We start from the raw sequence: 21933 nt of genomic DNA on the forward strand, positions 1-21933 counted from the left end.
TTTTTTTTTTATTTACTTAATATCTTTATTAGGAAATCTACTGCTTATGTTACATGATTTCTTGTATTCTTGTTGAAATATGATTAAACCCACATATTTTATATTTATGGAAACTACATATTCATGTATGTATACATGTAATTACATTTCACCAAATTAGAATGAATATAACGCTGGAGCTAGAGTTGAAAACTTGGAATAACCCACAACCTTGATTTCCTTTATTCTGGACACTGACCTAAGTATTGATCACAGAATACATACTGTGACAGTGACTAAACCTTTAATTGGAACTGTTTGCTTTGGTACAGTTGATATAGAGCAGAAGAACAATGTCTCGGTCTCAGTATGGTTTGTGACTTGGTTCAGGTCGAAAATTAGAGACATCAGGAAATTCAGCAATATTGTGAAAATTCTTTACTTTCATATTTTTTTTTATATTATTGAAAGATTGTTACAAAAGACGAGTATGTACATAAGCATGCACACAAGCATGTACACAAGCATGTACTTGATCTCTTTTTAGGGACGGCAATCGTGCAATGCAAAATTATGGCCTTCAAAGGGCCCTTTACAGCGAGCGCAAGATATTTACATACACCTCTTGCTCCCAGTAGGTAATTACCGAGGGATTTTGCAACACCCCCAGATGATCCAGTTGCCATTGTAGACACAATTAAGTTACATACATGCCTACGTGACAGTTAATCAAAACAACGGACCATGTTTTGATTTGAACGGTTTTGAACATTTCGCGAAAATAATAAACCTAGTTGATACAAATATTTAAAAACGTCCCTAACATATAATGAAATTACCCTCATGAGAACAATTATTGCTATTACCGGTATGTCACTGAGATGGAGATTATTCGCCTTATGCGAATGATCGATGATAGAGGAAGTCAGACTAGCAAGGGCAACAGTTCAAGGGATTGTGCGGCATTTCTGGTGTATCGATTGGATACGTTCCAATAGGAGTCGCGAATGTCGTCGATTATATTACATGGATTTCTTGTATTCTGAAGGATATTTGAAACTGGTATTCGATGACGGTGTGAAAATAAGTACACGTAGAAGATTCCAGGGAAATTTTGACTGGGCGATGAGTGTTCTGGGAAACTGGCAATGGGACCAGCCATTATGCGAAAAATTGGGAATCAAAGGAATTTACGTTTATTATTTTTATTTCCCATTTTTATGTTAGTATTATATTTCTCCCAAGTGTTACACAGCAATGATTGTTGTGCCTACAAAGGAATGGAATAGTCCAACAACCCCTCGTTCCTCGTGGCCACATATCAAGGGCCATTCTCCTTCCCAGAGTTCCTTGCAGTTAGATCACCGAATATTCATAGAAATAGAACTCTGCCTGGAAATTCATCAAGGGCATGCGGCGTCTGGTTTTCCGATTAACTGTCACGTGAGCAGGTATGTAACTTTATTGCAAATACAACGGTCATTGGAGTGTCCAGGAAAGTCCCTCGGTAAGTTTTAAAGTAAGTAGAATTTTTTAATGTCATTATATAAAAATGTTTACACACAACCCACATGCTAAATTCTAAAAAAAATGTTTCTGGTCAAATTGTTTTTTTTTTTTTACAAATGGGGCAGTGAGGCAATTTTTTTTTTTGCCAAAATATTTGATGAGGCACAACATTTTAAAATTTTTCAACAGAGGCTGCTTCACAGTGGCGAAAAACCGGAAAGTGAAAAAAAAGATTTGCCCGCAATTTGTTGGTGGTGCACATGCTGACCAGAAACATAACTGTTTTTTATACACATGCTTGCAATATGCTTTACTTTTGAAAACAAAGTTAATTTACAATTCATTTTCACATAATCCACATTTTATAAAGTGATAATAAACAATATTCATCTACCAACAAATGCATAATGTAAATATTGTTCATAGCATCAATAAAGAATTTATACACTCTCTGCCCCCCCCTCCCAATAACACAACATTAATCATTTCAGTGCCATAAATTTTACCTCTTTTTAGGTATTGTTTTAACAACTTGTTGATAATTTTGAACAAAACAAAGACAATTGGTTACAGGTTTTGCACAACATTTTTGGAAAAAAAATAGTGTGTGTATCAATTTTGTGAAGAAATGACAAAACTTGTCTTTGGCACTAAAATGCTTAATATACTAAACATCCACCAGAATATACAGAATACTAAGAATCCTTGTATAGATCATTCATAAAATTATACATTTACAGTTTTCAAGAATCACTTGATATTAAAAGCTTTGCCATTTGGTCACTGTGTATCGCCATGGTTACTTATCTGAAACTCTGTGGTATATACCTACCAAAACCAAGAGCCTGAAAACAAGTCAAATACAACTGTTGTTAATAGTTACTATAGTTACATAGAATAATTGCATTAACCCCTGTGAGTTTTCAAGTTAAAGAAGTATGGTCAGGTGAATCTGAAATATGACTCCGGAATTGTATTCATTAAAGCAAAATGGCCACCAGTCAGCCATATGTGCAACACGATATATGATGTATGTATAAAGTTTGAATGTGATTGGTCGGTGACACAATGAAAACGGTGAACCTTGAATATACATGTACATGGGGAGTCTCAGTCACATAAGTACATGTTCATTACAATGCCTGACATGCAGTAAATACATTGTCACAAATCTAGCTATGCTAATGACTGAACACCCACATGAGTGTGGGCATACTGATATTTCAAGTACAACTACTTCTACTTGTGTCAAGCTAAAAGAATCTATTCGGCCACACTGCTTCTACTGCTAGTGGGGTTTATGATGATAAACAAAAACAATGAATGATAATGTGTACCAATAATATGTTATGACATGATGGTATGATACCATGATGTTTCTACTTGATGAAGTGCAAAATTATGGCTGATTGGTGGCCTGTTATGACATAATGTTATGTTACCATGATGTTTCTACTTGTGCAAAGTTATGGCTGACTGGTGGCCTCTTATGACATGATGTTGGCAAAATTAAGGCCAACTTCTGGCCTGTTATGAAATGATGTTGGCAAAATTATGGCCAACTTCTGGCCTGTTATGACACGATGTTGGCAAAGTTATGGCTAACTGGTGGCCTGTTATGACACAATTTTATGTAATGATGTTATGGAAAGTTATGACACGATGTTATTACCTTGTGAACCATCATGTTAGGACATGATGTTGGCATGGGTCAACTGGTGGCCTGTTATAACAAGATGTTTTCGCAAGTGTTATTGGAAGCAACTGTTGGTTGCAGTATTAAAGCGGGAAGGTCGTCACCTGCGTACATGTAGGAATTGAGTCCCAAGCGACGATAACAACACACGCTAAAAACGCAAAGGTTCACGTGTAGACGTTTGTTTGTAAACAATGACATGCTATGGCCAACTGATGCAGGTGACGACTCCCCCACTTTAAATTAAAAACAATATCAACTGATATCATAAGCAATTTTATTGATGAGCCCTTGATCCTACTTATACTTACCCTAAAGACAAAGGCAATGACGACACCAAGCACCATTAGAGGGAACCAGCTTGCAAGTCCAGTCCTCTTTGGGGATTTCTTCATCAACCACAACATCCAATCCAGCTGCTTTTCAGTGTATGGAGGATACCTCAAACTACTACAGAAAAACAAAATCCAGACTAATGTTTGAAAAAATTCATTTATTATTTTAGGTTCAGGGTCTAATTCATTTAGTACTTAGTATTGGTGGATGGAAGAACCCTCATTACCCTAAAATAAAAATGTACAAAATGGAATAAACAAGCCATGCATGACACAGTCCCTGTTGGTTATCAAATTTAAGATGTATAGTTTGTTTACAGTAATATAGTTGGAACATAAACATGTCAGAGATATGGATCCAGAAGGACATCTTGAATCAGATTGAGGTGCATATGTGTAATATTATGTATGATGTATGTGGCAAGTTTGAAAGTGTCAAGGATACGCACACACGCACAGACACATGCAAGCACAGAGTTCAATTCATAAGTCTTCGGGACTGCATCTGAGTGGGGAATAATAAGTGCAAGGTAGCAGTGAAGGGCCCTACCAATGCTGCAACACCAAGATTACAACACACAATCAATAGGGGATTTCCGCTCACTGCAAGATCTTGTATAATACATGAAAGACATGGTTCGAACATCTGCTGCAAAAAAGAATGATTTTTTTTTTTTTAAACCTGGATTTACTTTTTTATAGTTCAATGTCAAAATTCCTATCCGACCTTGGCACATTAATAAGTGTGGAAATTACTTCCAAAATCAAATCCCATGCAATGTTTTGACACCATTTTCATGTTGGCAACCAATTTATAATTGTGATGAACCAAATCGGGCACTCAAGATTTTCTGTGATGCTTTCAGTGCTATTGCATCAAGGCACGCCCCAATTAAAAAAATGTAATGTTAATAGCAAATTGTTTTGTAAGCCCTGGCTCTCGAAAGGTCTTCTTATTTTAACTAAAACAAAACACAAATTATTTTCTAAAATGAAAAGGTCTCCCAACAATATTCAAGTTGGTAACAAGTACAAGATATACCGAAACCTTCTGACAAAACTGCTCAAAAAAGCTAAAAAAAACTATTATTCAGCCAAATTCCAGTCTTCGACTGGAAATACTAATAAAACCTGGAAAATTATAAATAGCATTTTAAACAATAATATTTCTATGTCTCCAAGACAGGTTATTAAATCCAATACGGGGGAAGTTTTGTCAAAGGATATCGATATTGCACAGAATTTCAATGATTTTTTCACTGATGTTGGACCAGTCCTAGCTGCTCAAATCAATTCTCCTGAACATTTTACAAAGTACCTTTCTGATAATCATTACACAGCTTCTTTCTTCCTGCGTCCAGTTAGTCAAAATGACGTCATTAATGAGATCGGGCGTTTAGATCCCAGCAAAGCTATGGGCCCAGATCATATTCATCCAAAAACAATAATCCATGCTGCCCAACACATTGCTAGTCCCCTAGCCCATATCATCAACCTATCCATTACTACAGGTATTTTCCCAGATCTACTAAAAATCGCTAAAATTACCCCCATATATAAAAAAGGTTCACCTTTAGAAATAAGCAACTACAGACCCATTTCCTTATTGCCAATTCTAAGCAAAATTATTGAATCTGTTGTTAAATCCCAACTTTTAGCGTTCCTTGATAAATTTAATATTCTTTTGCCGACTCAATATGGTTTTCGCAAACATTACAATACCAAACTTGCACTTGTAGATCTAATTACTGACATCACAGACAAAATGGACGCAGGTTACATCACATTTGGTATATTTATAGATTTAAAGAAAGCATTCGATACAATTGACCACCACATTTTATTACAAAAATTAGAGCATTATGGGATTCGGAGCCTGCCACTTAAATGGTTTCACAGTTATCTAGAAAATCGTCTCCAGACAGTGGATGTCAATGGTACCGTATCACCCCCAAACCAAGTTAAATGTGGAATTCCCCAGGGTTCAATACTCGGCCCTTTATTATTTCTTCTCTATATTAATGATATTAACTCCAGTACCAATGCCTTTGATTTTCGTTTATTTGCAGATGACACTAACCTATTCAACTCACATAAATCTAACCAAATTAATCTTAATACTATTAATACAGAATTTAAAAAGTCGTTGACTGGTGTAAAGCTAACAAACTAACAATTAATGCCAACAAAACAAATTATATGGTAATTAAAACTCCACAAAAACAAGTTCATATTAATGGATCCCTAGAAATTGATAATGTACCGTTAGAGGGCATAACATCAGTATCTTACTTGGGTGTCAATATAAATTCGTCTTTGAACTGGAAATCTCATATTAACAAAGTCACTAACATACTTAGCTCTAAAATTGGTATAATCTCACAAATTCGACATTATGTCCCAAAGTATATTCTTATTCTATTATATAATACCCTGATTCTTCCACATTTAACGTACTGTGTTGAAATATGGGGAAACGCTTATCCTACCTTTCTTGAACCGATTCTACGACTCCAGAAAAGACTTGTGCGGCTTATCACTTTTTCAAAATGGAACTCGCATTCTGCAACACTGTTCCGTTCTCTTCAAATTCTGGACATTCACAAACTATGTAAATTCCACTCTTGTCTATATATTTTCGATTTAAATAAAAATCGTTTCGCACGCTGTCCTGATACCTACATCAACACTCCTTCTCATAATTATCCCACTAAAATAAATAGAAGTGGCAGCCTCTCTATACCAAAAACAAAACTTTCTATAACCCAGCATAACATAAAGTTTGCATCAATTAAGCATTGGAATTCACTAAGACCAGAACTACAAAATGCCAATATTAGTAGATATTTTTTTTTAAATTGTCTGAAAGCTGAACTTATATCTGAATATTCAGATTAATTATACGACTATTGGTTGACAACTCACTACAGACTGACTGATTAACTGATTGACAAGCCGACTAATTGACTGGTAGTTTGTACAATGTGATTGATTGTTTTGCGATTAGAAAAATATTAATTTATTTATTTTGCAATTAAGTGACTTATTTATTCAATTGAATTATGATTATTCACCATATCAGGATAGAGCATAAAAATCACATATACATATATATGATTACCTTTTGATATTTGTTTCATTGACAGACTGATTGTTTGCTTGATTTTGCAGTTTAGTGATTAGTTTATTTTGTGGAAAATGATTTATTAAATTTAGTGATTTGTTTATTGTGCTACAAAATAATGTTCATATTCACTCAGCAATTTCAATGACTTATTTATTTAATTTTGATATTTAGTAATTGAACTATAATGTTGCGCCACTTCACGATAAAAATATATGTATATGATAAATTTATGATAATCCGCACGTCAGTACAGTATTATTTCTTATTCCGGGTCAAGGACTCGACTAGCTCAAATGAGCTATTTCCATGACCCACACCAGAATCCTTTGCAGTGGTAAAAAGGAAAAATTAATTGTGTTATGTATATTTTCTTTTTCTGGTGTAAATAAATAAATACAAATACAAATACAAAATACATTACAATGCAATGACCTTTGTTTGTCCTGTTTTTATGTTCAGTTTCATGCATTACACAGGATCTCACAATGAATGGAAAATTGAAATAAATGCTAGTAAAATTGTCAGGATAAATAGAAACTAATGTTCGCTAGTTTCAGTTGCTTGCGAACCAGTGTCTTACAACACTATTCAACGCTGATAACTGACCAAGAGTTTACCTAAACTTTTCTTCAAAAATGATTAATAATAATAAGATTATTAACAAAATACCAGAATTTATGTCCTCATACATCATGTACTTCGGTACTGTCCTTAATCTTGGACAATACTTTTGCTGTATAATGTACTCAAACATAAATCAAATTTCATGTTAATAAACTTGTAATCTGGAGAGCATGATATGACAGTGTACCACCACCTTTCCCTTGCTGTCAAATAACCAGATTTCATCCATATGTAAAAATAATTTATTTTCTATTTTGCGAATAAATATAAAGCGAAAACAAGGAAATGAAATCTTACCTATTAGCTTTCTCAAGACCTTGGCTCTTGATCAAAACACTTCTCTTATGGGAGAATGTGTCAAAGGTGAATTTACCATGGTAACCACCCATACCGCTTCCGCCAACACCACCAAATGGTAAGGTATTAACTGTAAAATAAAAGCAAATGAATATTATTATTAACAAGAGGTACATAAAAGATAAAAAATTATACATTAATTTCATAAATTGAGCTGATCTCCTTTTTTTTTTCTGCTTCATTTTTTTCCCTACAAAGAAACAAACCTAATTGTGAATGTCAGAGGTAACGACTGATTTTGTAGTGACCTTTAATCAAAATGGAATCCCAAAAATCAAGTTTTATTCAGGGCTTATTACCAAATAGAAAATCTGAAATTGAGGATTCAGAAAATTAAAAATCACAACAATCAAAAAGACTTTCAATGGGTTTAACTCATTTTCAATATCAATTCTTCTCAATATTTGGAACACATTAATTATTGTTGATATTAAATCAGCTGAGATAATGTTACTATTTTTCAAACTAAAACAGGTCAATTTTTAAGCTGGTTATAAATTTGTTGAGCCTTTTTTCTATTTGGTAGTCTGTATATTTTCTTTTATTTATTTTAATATATGTTTATTGTGTAAGCATTAAAGAGTGTTTATGACATGAATCTCGCCAGTTTATCACGTGACTTCGTGTGACACAGTCTTTAGTTTGTAGCCATCTTGAACAGTTCAGTTTTTAAGTCCAGTGTTTTGATTTTCTCAGAGTTTAAATTCACTTGAATTTACTCCTCACGAATATATTCCAAACACCATGGAGAGCAACACTATGCATCGCCGGGGTCAGAAACGCAGCGCAGCGGAGGTTTCGCTACTTAACGATGTAGATCCAACTCCGTCCACATCAGCTGACACAAGTTCAGGACGTCTGCCTGCTACAACTCGTCAACTTAGGAGTCAAGGTCTCGATCTCTCCAATCCTTCAAATTGGTCTGTCGCTGATTTGAGGGAGAAGATTGCGTGCTAGGGCATTCGGTTGCCCCCCAACACGTCAAGGAAAGCACTTTTATGGACATTTGAGTTAAATAAAGACCGCGTTGTTGAACCGATTCAATGCAATGCTGCTAACAATACTGATGACGTCAAATCTTCCAGCCGTACAACGACTCAGCGAGTGATGGCGAGCATTCCTTCATTCATAGACTCTTCTGACCAGGTTCGTTCGTTCGTCCGTTCCAGATGACAAGGTTCGCTGCGATATAACTGAATTACGTCAAAATTTGCAAAGTTTGCGCAAGTTAGTCGATGCTATACGTCGGCTACAAGAAACCAATATGGCGGCGTCCACCAGCCTTGGCAACAACGACGGCACTGGTCTTGCCAATTCTTCAATGAGCCTAGTAAGAGAGACATCTCCGACCAACATCGGGTCAATAACCCTTTTTTTTTTGTTCAATGATTTAGTAGCTTGTTTGCTACTTTCTACTTATTTTATTCAAAAGTAGATAAAAATAAATATTTGAAGGTGAATAAAATAAATATACCGTTACATCTATTTAATTTAGATCAACTTGTTAACTGCTGTGAAAAAAAAAAGAAAAAATGTATACAAGTGTAACTACTGAAAGTGCAAAAACAAATTTTGTGTCCCTTTTTCCTTCATTTTCACATTTATTTTCCTAAAGTTTATGAAATTTGAAATGTCTCAACTAGATATTTTTTTTCAATGTAAATTTTTCTATGCATGATTTTCTATTGAGTTAATGACAAGCCATGAAATGAGCACAATTAGTTGTGTCACAAAATTGATTGGCTTAGAAGGTACACTAAATAAATACGAAAGTGAGTACATACCACCAGCGTGCATCATAACATCATTCCCACATGCACCACCACTAGATGTGTTGTCAATCATATTTTTAATTACCGATTTATCTTTAGAAAATACATATAGTGCCAAGGGCTTTTCTCTGCAATGAAACAAACAGAGCAGAACTATGGCAACATCATCCATGGTAAAACTGTGAAACTGGCTACAATGTATTATATAATAGCTTTTGGCAGTCACATTGACGACAATGCTGTTATATTTTGTTATCGACCACATTTAATGCAATGCTATCATGTTCTGCAAACGGAAAGCATATCGTGTACACCATGGAATGTTTCCTACCTATCACTGATCACTTCAAACACGTACACATAAACTGTACACTACTTACCTGCTATTGATGAAATTAATGGCATCCTGGACATTATCCACAGTAAAAATTGGCAAAACGGGACCAAAAACCTAATAAAGAAATTCAACAGACTTGAATTAATTAAAGAAAGCTTAGAAGAATGTGCTATGAGGCAAAGACTGGAGGCACAACATAGATAATAGAAATATCTGACATCAATTACAGATTGACTTACTAACAAATTTGAATAGATCATAAGAATTCAAGTAAAATCATTGCTTTAAAATTAGTGTTTCTTGAAACACAACTACAAAAATCAGGATTAAAATGACCTTTCAATACACTGGCAACTGGCATGTTTTCGGTCCACTGAAAAACCAGAACTGTTGCTACTAGTATATGGATGTTTTTGTTGTTGACAAAGAAAGAAAGTTTTCATCAAAATGTAGACTGGTTGCGACGATCATGCAGCTTATAATTATAGTTTTTTTTTATGTTTATGCACATTAATGAGATCATGAGACACCCCAACCCCACCCCACCCTAAATTTTTGAATTCATCAATGTCATTAACATTCATATGTTATACTGGCGAACCGTGAGAGGCACATTTTGTCATTAAGTGAAAATTTCTAGTAACAAAAATTAACCAGTTTACAATAAAGCCAAATCAGGTTCACATTTCAGGAATTTAGGTGTTTTGTTCTACTGAATTACTATTCACAAAATCACACGTATAATTTGTACAAATGTACCTCTTGTTCCATGACAGGATCAGAATGTTTGACATCAGTAACAACTGTCGGGGAAATGTACCTAGCAGATTCATCTGTATCGCCTCCAATTACAATTTTACCACATTTCATGAGGTCAGTTAAACGTCTGAAATCGTGAAAGTATGAGAAATGGTGAGTATTTGAAAAGACTTACAGGAGGTGCTATCTTGGGGTTATATAAGGAGACTGGCAAAGCAAAGGATGCATGCCCAAAAATATGGTATTACTAGGTCTGGAGAAGCTTTGAGCAGAATGGCATTCCTACAGATCCTTGGATGCTCTGAGAAGAACAGCATTACTAGGTTCAGACATTCTCAGAGAAGAATGGAATTACTATGTCTGGGGATACTCTGAGGGGAATAACTTACTAGGTTCAGAGATACTCTGAATGGAATTATTAGGTCATGGAATGCATTGAAGGGAATGGCATTGGTAGATGAGGGAAGGTTGTGATCAGAATGGCAATTTCACATGAGGAGAGGTTCTGAAGAAAATTGCATTGGTAGCTTGAGAGGAGTTCTAATGAGAATTGAATTGGTGAATCAGGGAAAGCTCTGTACAGAATTGCATTGGTGGATCAAGAGGGATTCTAAGGATGACACTGAGTGAAATGGCATTGGTAGGATCACGATGGGTGTGTTCTCATCGGACTTCGTCCAAACGGGGACTAAATATAGTTATTGGGAATCAGTCAAAAATTAACTAAGAAATTATTGAAAAATTTATTTTGGTGGAAGAAATTATGTCAATCAAAAGGTGCAATACTCACTGGAAATGTCTATCATTAACAATTCTTGCATAATCCTTTGACTCTTTTGGATTCTGCAAAATAAAGTAAATTAGCAAATGACCTATACAGTATATGAAACGATGAACACGATGACGTTCAGTGAACTATGACATGTTAATGTTCTCACAATCCTAATGAAATAAATAAAATAACATTATTTGCATGACAAAAGGTCACTGGTTACTGGATCATATGCATTTAATTATTATACTCCCATCACTGACCTTTCCGTAGAAGCTCTCAATCGCCTGACAAATTTTTGAAACCAGTTGATCTTGGATTGACTGTTCGCACATGACATAATCAGGAGCGATGCACGTCTGTCCGGCATTGGCGAATTTACCCCAGGTAATGCGATTAGCAGCAACTGTTAAGTCACTGTTCTTGTCAACAAAACATGGACTACGAGAGAAGAAAAAGTTGTTAAAACAAGACAACTGAAGTTTGAGATTTCATTACCATAAAAAAAATGTTCTGTGAAATTTAATTTTTTCTGAAAGGAGTCTATTTTTGCTTGGGTTTAGTGAAATCGGAGTCAGATTCGATTATTTTAATTTGTCTGAGATGAGTTATATTAGTGGTCAAGTGCATAATTTGCTCATAGATACATAAATGAATAAAAGTAACTGTCAAAATGATATGAAACTCTTAATTCAGTTGGCAAGGATAGACTTGATTGACATGACTAACCACATGCAATTTTGAAATTAGGGTGTGGTTGGAAAATCACCCATGATTATTTTTTTTTTTTTAAATTTTTTTTTGTGCCAGGCGACAGTTCCAGACATTAAGTGTCACTGTTGTCTCTCCTGACTTTTTTTATGTGCAAATTGCAAGTGCTAGCGACGACACATAGTGCATTTTGCCACAGAAGTCATATTCATGTTTGGGACTACATGACAGGGCTGTGTGGCCATCTCTCTGTCAAATGGCAATTTGTAATGCGCTATCCTGGCGTCAACCAGGCCCGGTCGAACACAAGCACCTGCGGACCTTAACCAAGGTTCCCGCAAAGTCGCATTCGTTAGTGAATGAATCTCGGCCAGTGGAATTGGCCTTCCCATTGAGTCTGTGGCACACTCACCCAGGGTAGGGGTCGACCATTTTGATGTTCAGCCTAAAGTAGGATTTGAACTTGAGTCTACCTATCATGAGTCTGGTGCGACAACCACTATGCTACCAGTGACCGGTCATCACCCATGATTAGGTGTAAAGTCATAACCACTTGTCTTTAATTAAACTTGATGATCATTGGATGGTCTGTACTTCACTCTTAATACTCACCTCTTTCCACCTAACTCAAGAGTTACTGGTGTCAGGTGTTTGGCAGCGGCTGTCATGATAATTTTAGCAATGTTGCCTCCACCAGTATACATGATGTAATCAAATCTCTCTTCCAACAAGTCAGTGGTTTCCTTTACACCACCACAGATCACTGAAAAGCAGTCCTAAATAAGGAAATTAGGAGAAGTAGAAACTGCAGAGAAGGGCATGTTCATGATCAGCTGCAAGCTGTATGCATTGCATAAAAGCACTCTCACTTACAAGTTCAGAGAAGCCCACAAAATCAAATTAAATGTGTTTTTTTTAAAACTGCCATCAGCCAATACAAGCTCTACTGTTTTTGTTCTGACAGTTTTTCGAGGCTCATTTAGATAATATTAGGCTAAAGTTATTAATACCAATCCAATCCAGACATCAAGGCATCTATAGACACTAAAAAAAACTGCTTCAAACTGTTTTTGAGAAGTTGTCTTGGTATAGAGATGAATTCAACTGTTTTTGTAGTACAACCATTGTGTACATGTACCTACTGTAACAACTTACTTTGTCTAAATACTTCGGAATCAACTTGGCAACTAGGTCAGCAGAATTGGCAGATACTTCAGACGGTTTTATTACAGCAGTATTTCCTGTTAACAGAATAAAACAAAAACAATCAACTTTGGTGTAATATGTGATAAATCAATGACTTTGGTGTAATACCGTACTCCCCTGAGAAGCTAAACATGTAAAATCAGGGAAAGTAAGGGGTGGGCTTATACCCGAGGACCACCCCAGAAAAGATGATTTTTTGGGGATTTAACATTGTAACCATCTTACCACCCACAACAAATTATTCAAATTACATCTTTCGTTCACCATGCCAAGTGTGGGGGATATTAGGTCTTTTTGACGAAAAAAAATTGATTTTTATGATTTTTTAGCACAAAATGGCTGCCATTCGGCCATCTTGAATTAGATCGTGAAACAAATTGACATGCATATGTATAATATCATGTATGATGTATGTGTGAAATTTGCAAACTCCCCATGCAAAGCAATTTCCGACATGATTGATTTTCAGCACGATTAGACTTGAAACAACGTCCTTTGACCTAACAGGTCAAGTCTTTCATTAACCAATCAAAATGGTGTGTCGTACTGATGCAATTATTGATGATGCAATGTTTTTAACGCAATGTGGAAGTGAATTACCGCGATGTTAAAATGTTTGTTAGCACTGATTTTGATAAAACAACACTTTTATGATCGCTAACAAGTCACGTTGAAGAATCGTTTACTCGCTCACATCCCATCCACGATAGTCTCAATGGACATGATTTTTTCAGAAAAGTAAAACAATGTCCAATGACCAGGTTTCATGACTTGACAGTCACATTTTTTGCGTTTTTGAAAACTACCACTCAAAGAGATATGGATTACTTCAGTATTGCTACATTGGGGTTCATCCTGAGTAAATAACAGAATAGAAAAAGTGCAAACCATGTTGTGAAAGGGCGCCACTGCACACTGAAATTGATGTGAGTTTTTTCATAAATGCACAAACCAAACTACCATACCTCATGATTTTTATGCAATGAAACACATTCACTACAGGCATATTTTAATAAATGTTGTCAACGCCCGGTAAAAACACCCTGGGCCTAAAATCAGGGATGCTCTTAACTTGTTAAATGTCTAAAAATAGAACAGTGGGCTTGTACTCAGGGAGAGGCTTCTGATCAGGGAAGTATGGTATATGATGAATCAATGACTTTGGTATTGAATACGATAAATCAATGACTTCTGGTGTTATATATAAGAAATCATTGACTTTGATATTATCAACGATAAATCAATCATGTCATGAAAAAACGAGCAGCCGTACTCACCAGCAGCGATAACACCGACCAATGGTAGCAGTGTCAATTGTATTGGGTAGTTCCAAGCACCGAGTATCAGACAAACGCCATAAGGTTCATTCTTTATATACACATCATCCATCATAACAAGAGGATTCTTTTTTACCTGCAATAAGTATATATCCACTTCTAATGTCTTACATGTGTAGCGTCTATTTTCGAACGACGTCATTACGCATTATGTAATGCGATTAATTAATCATGAAGGAATTTAATTCAAATAAACAAATAGGTAAAAAAAAACTAAAATAGCGACATTTGTATTTATAACTGTTGTGGCTTTGAAATAATTTCGCAAGGGCTTTGGTAACATAATAAACTTCCCTGTGATCAAATTTTTGTTATCACGCACTATATGATGTTCTACGATTACGTCGGTTCATTTCTTAGCATTATTAAAAATTTCGTAATCATGAAAAATGGTATTGCTCATAAGGCTTTACATTATCAAATCCAATATTTAGTGATTTAGACAAAAATGCAATGAATCTGAAGAGCTAGATTTAGAAGTATAGAGGACTAGAAGTAATAAACACAAAGTTGAACCACACTTGTGACAGTATTAGTACCGGTATGTTAATTCCATGAATATATATATACTGTAGAATACTTTATTTTCGCCATTTTCGCTAAAGGGATGATTCTGTGAAAATAAAATCCAGCGAATATACTTTTTTCCTATATTTCACATTGAACTCATCAAAAATCAGAAAAAATAAATTCCATACAAAACGCCCAAAAATTCTTTTCAGCAAAAATTAATCCCAGCGAGAATAAAGTATTCCACAGTATTCAAAAATATTAGTTTCTGTTTTTTTAAATGAAATCATTCAATGCAATGAGCAGTTTGTATTGCTTACTTAAATAGGAAACATGACCTTCAAGTTGTGATGTGGTCCTGTGGGCCCCATGTTATTCACTGCAAAGTTTCAGGAGACGATAAATTTCGTTAAAACATATAGCATTGTCTCTGATCATTTTGACAGTGTTTTGCATATTTATTGGACAAATTAATTATTTTGTTCTAAAATGGACACCGATGCTTCCATGTGGAAGCTACTTTGTTGATAGAAGACTTGGATAACAGATACCTTGAGTCAAAAGGTATAAAAGTATTGGACACAGTGATGGGATTGCAACTGAATTCAATTAGATAATCCATAATTGAGGTTATGAACTTACACCTTGCACTCTGTTATGCTCCAAGAGTTCATTGATTTTATATGGTTTATTTCCACTCATCTGTATTCTAATTATCATTCAAAGTTTCATCGTAATAAGGGTTAAGTTCTTAATTCAAATACTGCTGCAGAGATTTACAAGTGTTATTTTCAAACAATTTCTAGAGAAAATATTGACAAGACCGACAGAGCATAATGTTGCATAACAGACCATGCTCATTACGTAATTCATTAAGAAATTCATTAAGAAACTTTGTATTCTTATAATTATCTTGTTATCATGGTTTTGTGTAAAAATTGTACTCTTTTGATGGGATAATTTATTTATAAATGTATTTATAAGTGTGATTAACGTAAAAATAAAAAAAAATATAAAAAATGATGCAATGGTTTTACACGCTAGAGGACTGTGCACATTTTCTCTCTCACTACAGTTAGTGAGATAAATTTATTCCCACCCTTCAATGGTGAGAACACAATCAATAGATGGAAATGAAGCATATACTACTGAATTCACTGCAAAATTCAAAATGTCATGATTTTGTTTTCACAGAACACCAACAACATGCCGAGATTGGGATTTCTCGTCAGTTGTGTTTGTAAAATTCAGTAGCAGGCTACGTTCACAATAATTGATTGTGTTCTCTCCAACAGCAAAGAGATCATGAACTATTTGAAAAGTTTACATACAATACTCGTAATCCTTATTGGTAGTTATAGCACGTAAACTACTGTAAATGCATGTTTTTAATTTCACTATTTCATTAATAAGTGAAATTGGCTAAATTAAATCAACATGAACTCATTGTTTCTATTAAAACCCAGGGAAATTGCTAAAAAACATCAAAACAGTGAATGTCTCCGAGTGCCACAGTCAACTTCAGGCACCATTCACAGAATTATTCCATTTATAAGTCTGCTCTTTTCCATGAAAAAATATTAAGTAAAATTTCATATTTTTTGATCAAAAACTAGAAGTAATGTCACATTTAGACTGTTTGGTACAAAATTATTATTGAATTCAGTGAAAATTCACGAAAATGTGAATAAATTGACCCCATTTTGAGTGGAAAAGAAAGTTTAGCGCTCAAACGGTTAAACCTGTCTATGCATTGCATAACATAAAATTAGTCATGTTGTGTTTATTATATCATGCAGGTGTAAGTTTCACTTTCACAAAAATGTGATTTTTGACTTTGTCCAAACTAGAGTTTACCGTATACCCCATATTCTGCTTTCTCAACCACTTACCTCCAATATTTGGACACAGTATATATTGCCAGTTACAGTTCATTTTCTTATAGGGACTTGCTAAACAAAAATGCTAAATGAATGTAATCCATGGTCCAAACAGATATATACCACACCTTTCTTTTTAATTACGATGAGCGAGCAATTCGATTGCGCAAAATTACGCTTAGGAGAGCTAAAAAAAAAACTTTTTTTGTTTTACACATGCCAAATTACTTCTTAACAAAATGAAATCACTCCCATAACTCATAATGTTTTTAGAGTGCTATTTGTCACTTTGAAGCTTTTTTTCAAAAAGGCATGATTTACAGCAAGAAAATGAATTGTTTATTGAAAGTGGGTAGGCGTATATATGTATGAATACTTACCTTTTCAGGGGCCATCCACTCATCAAGGCAATTCAGCGCATGCACACATTCATTCTTCACCATCTCAATTTCCATTGCCAAAGATTCTGCTTTAGCCTTAGAGTAAAGACAAAAATTGAACCTAATCATGAAACAAAACACAGTAACCCATCATGCAAGACATTCATGAAGTTTTGTTAAATCTACCAAATCTACCAGTGCTTGGGGGTTGATAATACGCAATCAAACAAGCATGTTGGAACTCAGAATTGTATACTGTAAAATACTTTATTTTAGCTGGAATTTATTTTAGCTGGAATTAATTTTCGCTGAAAAGACTTTTTGGCTGTTTTGTATGGAATTTCACTGATTTTTGACCAGTTGAATGTAAAGTATAGGAAAAAAGGTATATTCGCTGGATTTTATTTTCACTGAATCATTCCTTGAGCGAAAATAGCAAAAATTAATTTCAAGCGAAAATAAAGTATTCTACAGTACATGTCTTTACAGAATTTATTATTATCTACAATGGATGATGATTAAAACAAATTTAGACATTTTTAGATACTTTTGTTTAAAGCTGATCCCTAGCAAGTGTTGAATTCATACAACTAACAGATGATCACATGAAAAAGACATTTTGTTGCAGTCACTTCTGTTTGCATGTGGCCCTTTCAGTTTAATTAGGGGGACCTGGTGAAGACGGCTGGCACACTGGTGAAATAGAAAATTCCAAATATTGTGAAAAATTACGAAAACAAATTATGATTTTCAGTCACACGCATTTCAATAATTTTCTTTTAATACAAAATGGCCACCAGAGTATGATTTCGTCTATATTTCCATAGAAACAAGTGTGAGCACCATATCTTTTTAACTCCTCTTTTTTTTTTATTGATGGAACCTTTCATTCAGCAAAATTTGCAGTACTTTTTTTACTAATTTTTCTGATTTTTTCACAAGCAGCACCCATCCTTCAAAATTAGTATCAAATTAGGTCACATGCCGTAGTGCATTAATATATTACCCAACTGAAAAAAACAGGAATGTGATATGCTGAGCCAACATATGAATGTATAGACATGACACAGATCAGGAGGAGATGTCACCATACAATTTTTCATGAAAAAACAGGATATAGATCTAGTAATGCTAGCCATGTTGTCAATATTAGAAAAGATATTATTCATTTCATTTTCAATCTTGGACTTAAAATAGGCTAAAATGCTTCTCTACATCTCTAATATATAAACCGATAATCTAGTTTATAAGAGACAACAAATATTGACTAATTATCCAATTATTTATAATTTAGACAATAAATACTGTTTATGTCATGTGAATACTCAAGTGACCCACTTACTTTGTTCAAATCCTGTACCAAAGCTGCTACCATTGCATTTTTATTTTCATCAATTAATTTGATAAGTTTTGACAACTGATCCCGTCTGAATTCAGCTGGCTTGCTTGTCCCTGCATTGAAAGCTCTACGAGCTTTTATTACCATCTAGAAGAAAGATAAGAAACATAGTCAAAATATGAATAAATATGTGCAATACCGTTTTTACTATATTTAATAGCGCTGTAAATGGTAGAATGTCATATGTCAATGATCCATCATACTTAAGTGTACCTGGTACTTCTATTAGAGATGCATGAAGCCCCCCCCCACACACACACACACACAAATGCACACTTCTTATCATATTTTATTTTGAATTTGTCATAAATTGTCATAAAAATTGTGCATTTAATTTGTGTTTTTGTGAAAATTCCTTTTTTATTTTTTTTCAAAAATTCTGACCAAAATCCGGTGCACACAAATTTTTAACTGAGGCACACAATAAACCAATTAACTTTTTCTGAACTACACATTCTTTTTTTATTCATGTCCAGTTTTTGTATAATCTAATGACGACACAATAAAACAAATCAATATAAAAAATTAAAATAGAAAACAATATTTTAGCGGCAAAGATTAACAGCAAAACAAAATTAAATTTAATGGAAAGTAACCCACCACGCATAACTGTACTTTGATTTAAATCAGCCAAGGCATGTACAAGACATGATTGAAGACACAAAACAAATAGAACAAATTGGATGAAACACAAAACAAAACAAAACGAGCCTATCTGCAAAATGACACAGCATGGTCAGACCCTTTACAGAATAAACCTGCACAATTATTTTCATATATTTTCAACAATTTTGATCAGTACCTAAAATAAATATGGAAAAATACATAAAATTGTCACACCAAAAAAAGCTGGAAAAAAATCAAATTTTTTTATTCACTCTGGTATACATAGCCTTTTCAGCAAAATTCTTCCAACAAAATGTCAAACATTTTATTTCAGTAATCTCTAAGGACACACCCATCTTATTAGGGACTTACATACAACCTTTGACCACTAGGACAACAAGGGGAATGCACTATAATGTATACAACATACCAGTACTACTTCTCCTAACACCATAATTTAATTCTATAAATATCTATATCCTAATATATTAGGGTGTACTATGTTTGTACATTGTACTTTGTTTCAATTAATACATTGTTTCATTGTATTCTCACAGACAGAGCTACATCACAATCCCCCAAATCTTGCCAGGACCAATTACAAACACGAATAGACAATGAATTTCCGGATTAAAACCTTTGTTTTCCCCCACACTAACCAACTTTCACCCACGCTAACGAAAAAATCTGTTGTCTTCTATAGACTTCCTGTTCTGGTTCGTCTTTGAGAATGTCTATGGTCAAAGTCGGACTGTAATGATTAAAGCGACAATTTGAAAAAAAAAATTTGTTTTAATATAACTACATAAGATTAAATCAAAGCTTGTTGAAATATTGTTTTAGATAGAAATGCAAGGGCAAAGTTACTCGTATGTCTATAATGTCACTTAACAGTGATGGGACTACCGTAGTTAAATCAAGTGGGGTAAGACCAAATAAATGACTCAGAGACAAGGATGCCGGTAGGTAGGTATGGGGGGGAGCATCACACCCTCACGTGCAGGCGTCATAGCGGCTGACCCCATGATGCAATTCGCAGATTTGAATTACATCATGACATGAACAACGTGGTACCTGAGTGTTGGTGGTCACTACGGCAACCTCACAAGTAGGCGTCGTAAGAGTTGTTGCCACCGTACGAGTCACAATTTAGACTAACACTGCGGCAAGAACACCGTGGTACCCAAGCAAGGCTGTGTATGCTGCAGTGACAGCCCCCCCCCCCCCCTGTGCTTTATTGTATAATACTGAGAATCAAGTGAATAACAGAGACTTTGCGGTGGGTGGGTGGGAAAAATCGTTCGACAGCAAGCAATGAAGCAAGTGTGATATGACTGATGAGTGAATGCTTGGTCTAGTGGTTAAATAACCAAGATGCAGAGAATTGATTGGTTGGGGATGGGAGGATTATGGAATATACAAAATATGATTGGTTACCAAGAATGCAGGTTATGGAATGTGTACTTAATAACAAAGCATGGCAATGAAACAAAGGACTGGATGTGTAATGCAGAAAGAGGATTATTATAAGTATGAGGGTGATAATTAAAACATAACATGGAACAAAAGACTGGCAATGGGGTGAGGCAGATGAACCCCATGGTCAGGTGTTAAGTATAAACTACGATTGTGAAAACATGATATGTAGGTAGTGGACAGGTGTGGTCGTCCCAGCAGTGTTAACCTCAGATTACTATGTAATCAGCCAAATAAAATGTGATGTTAAAAAAGCAGTCGCCATTTGCTTGAAATTGATCATATAGTAGGGACTCTAGAAAATGATTATGCACAACACACACTATTATAGTAAGTGACACATAAAATCATCAGTGAGAGGCGGTCATTTCACCCCACGCACTCGTCATCTTGTACCCCTTGGCCATTTGTTAATATCATTCACCAGGGTTTGCTCTAGTGTCTGTTGACGCAATGAAGTTACGATCATTGTCATGGCGTACAATTTGTCATAGTGATTTACACTACATTAATACACAGTGAAGCTACGTTGTCGAAATTTGATACCCTCTTCGACAATGTACCAATTTAATCGTCAAATGAGTTATTTGGTCTGTCGAGATGTTGGACATCGACCTGACCATTGCGATGACGTACAATACACTTTGGTTGAACTTTTGACCAACCCAGTCGTCAGTGTTTGTCATCATATCTCGTTTTTAGTTCCTTGATTTCACTTATTTTTTAATGAAACTTACCGTGCGCGCATTCGCCATATCTTTTATGTTCGTGTGATGCACCTGTGTGGCTGGCAACTAACCCAAATAAAAAGTGCTGTGGTTCCGAGGTTCCGAGACTAGCATCCAATTCCAACTGATATCCAATAACCTTTGACCGCGATACCTTGACAATAAAAGACGGGGTACTGTTTGGTTAATATAATAAATAATATTTTATTTAGTGACTTCAAAAACCGAACAAGTCTTATGTGTCGATAAGATTGTAAATAATTTAGTATATTCACAAACAAGTGGACTATTAATTTGTGCGTTTTTCGAGAGAAGTATGCTGTCTTTCCTACTTAAAATAAATAACATATTAATCCTGTAGGTTCTTTTGTGATAAACGTCACGACTTTCTGCTGTGCTGCTAAAAATAGATGGTATCTTCCATTCTTTGTCC

The 21933-nt window shown here is 34.9% G+C and overlaps 1 protein-coding gene across 1 annotated transcript; it reads right to left on the reverse strand.

Moving 5' to 3' along the window:
• LOC100375876 (aldehyde dehydrogenase, dimeric NADP-preferring-like) lies at positions 1-21928 on the reverse strand. Its single transcript, XM_085501304.1, has 15 exons — positions 21833-21928; positions 21510-21654; positions 18634-18777; positions 17292-17387; positions 14462-14597; positions 13134-13219; positions 12591-12754; positions 11531-11708; positions 11286-11338; positions 10496-10622; positions 9780-9850; positions 9412-9527; positions 7568-7697; positions 3496-3634; positions 1-2333 (listed from the first exon to the last, which is right to left on the reverse strand). The coding sequence occupies exons 2-15, from the start codon at positions 21525-21527 to the stop codon at positions 2292-2294; spliced, it is 1500 nt and encodes a 499-aa protein (XP_085357430.1). The 5' UTR covers positions 21528-21654; positions 21833-21928; the 3' UTR covers positions 1-2291.
• Between the last annotated feature and the right edge of the window lie 5 nt (positions 21929-21933).

Source organism: Saccoglossus kowalevskii, chromosome 7, assembly GCF_978046115.1.
Source record: "Saccoglossus kowalevskii chromosome 7, keSacKowa6.1, whole genome shotgun sequence".
Taxonomy (NCBI): Eukaryota; Metazoa; Hemichordata; class Enteropneusta; family Harrimaniidae; genus Saccoglossus; species Saccoglossus kowalevskii.

Excerpts from the sequence above, each read along its gene's own strand:
- LOC100375876 (XM_085501304.1), bottom strand. Across the intron at positions 17,388-18,633 it reads TGGTACAGGATTTGAACAAA|GCTAAAGCAGAATCTTTGGC; the intron begins GTAAGTGGGTCA and ends CTTTACTCTAAG. Across the intron at positions 10,623-11,285 it reads GTTAATGATAGACATTTCCA|ACGTTTAACTGACCTCATGA; the intron begins GTGAGTATTGCA and ends TCACGATTTCAG.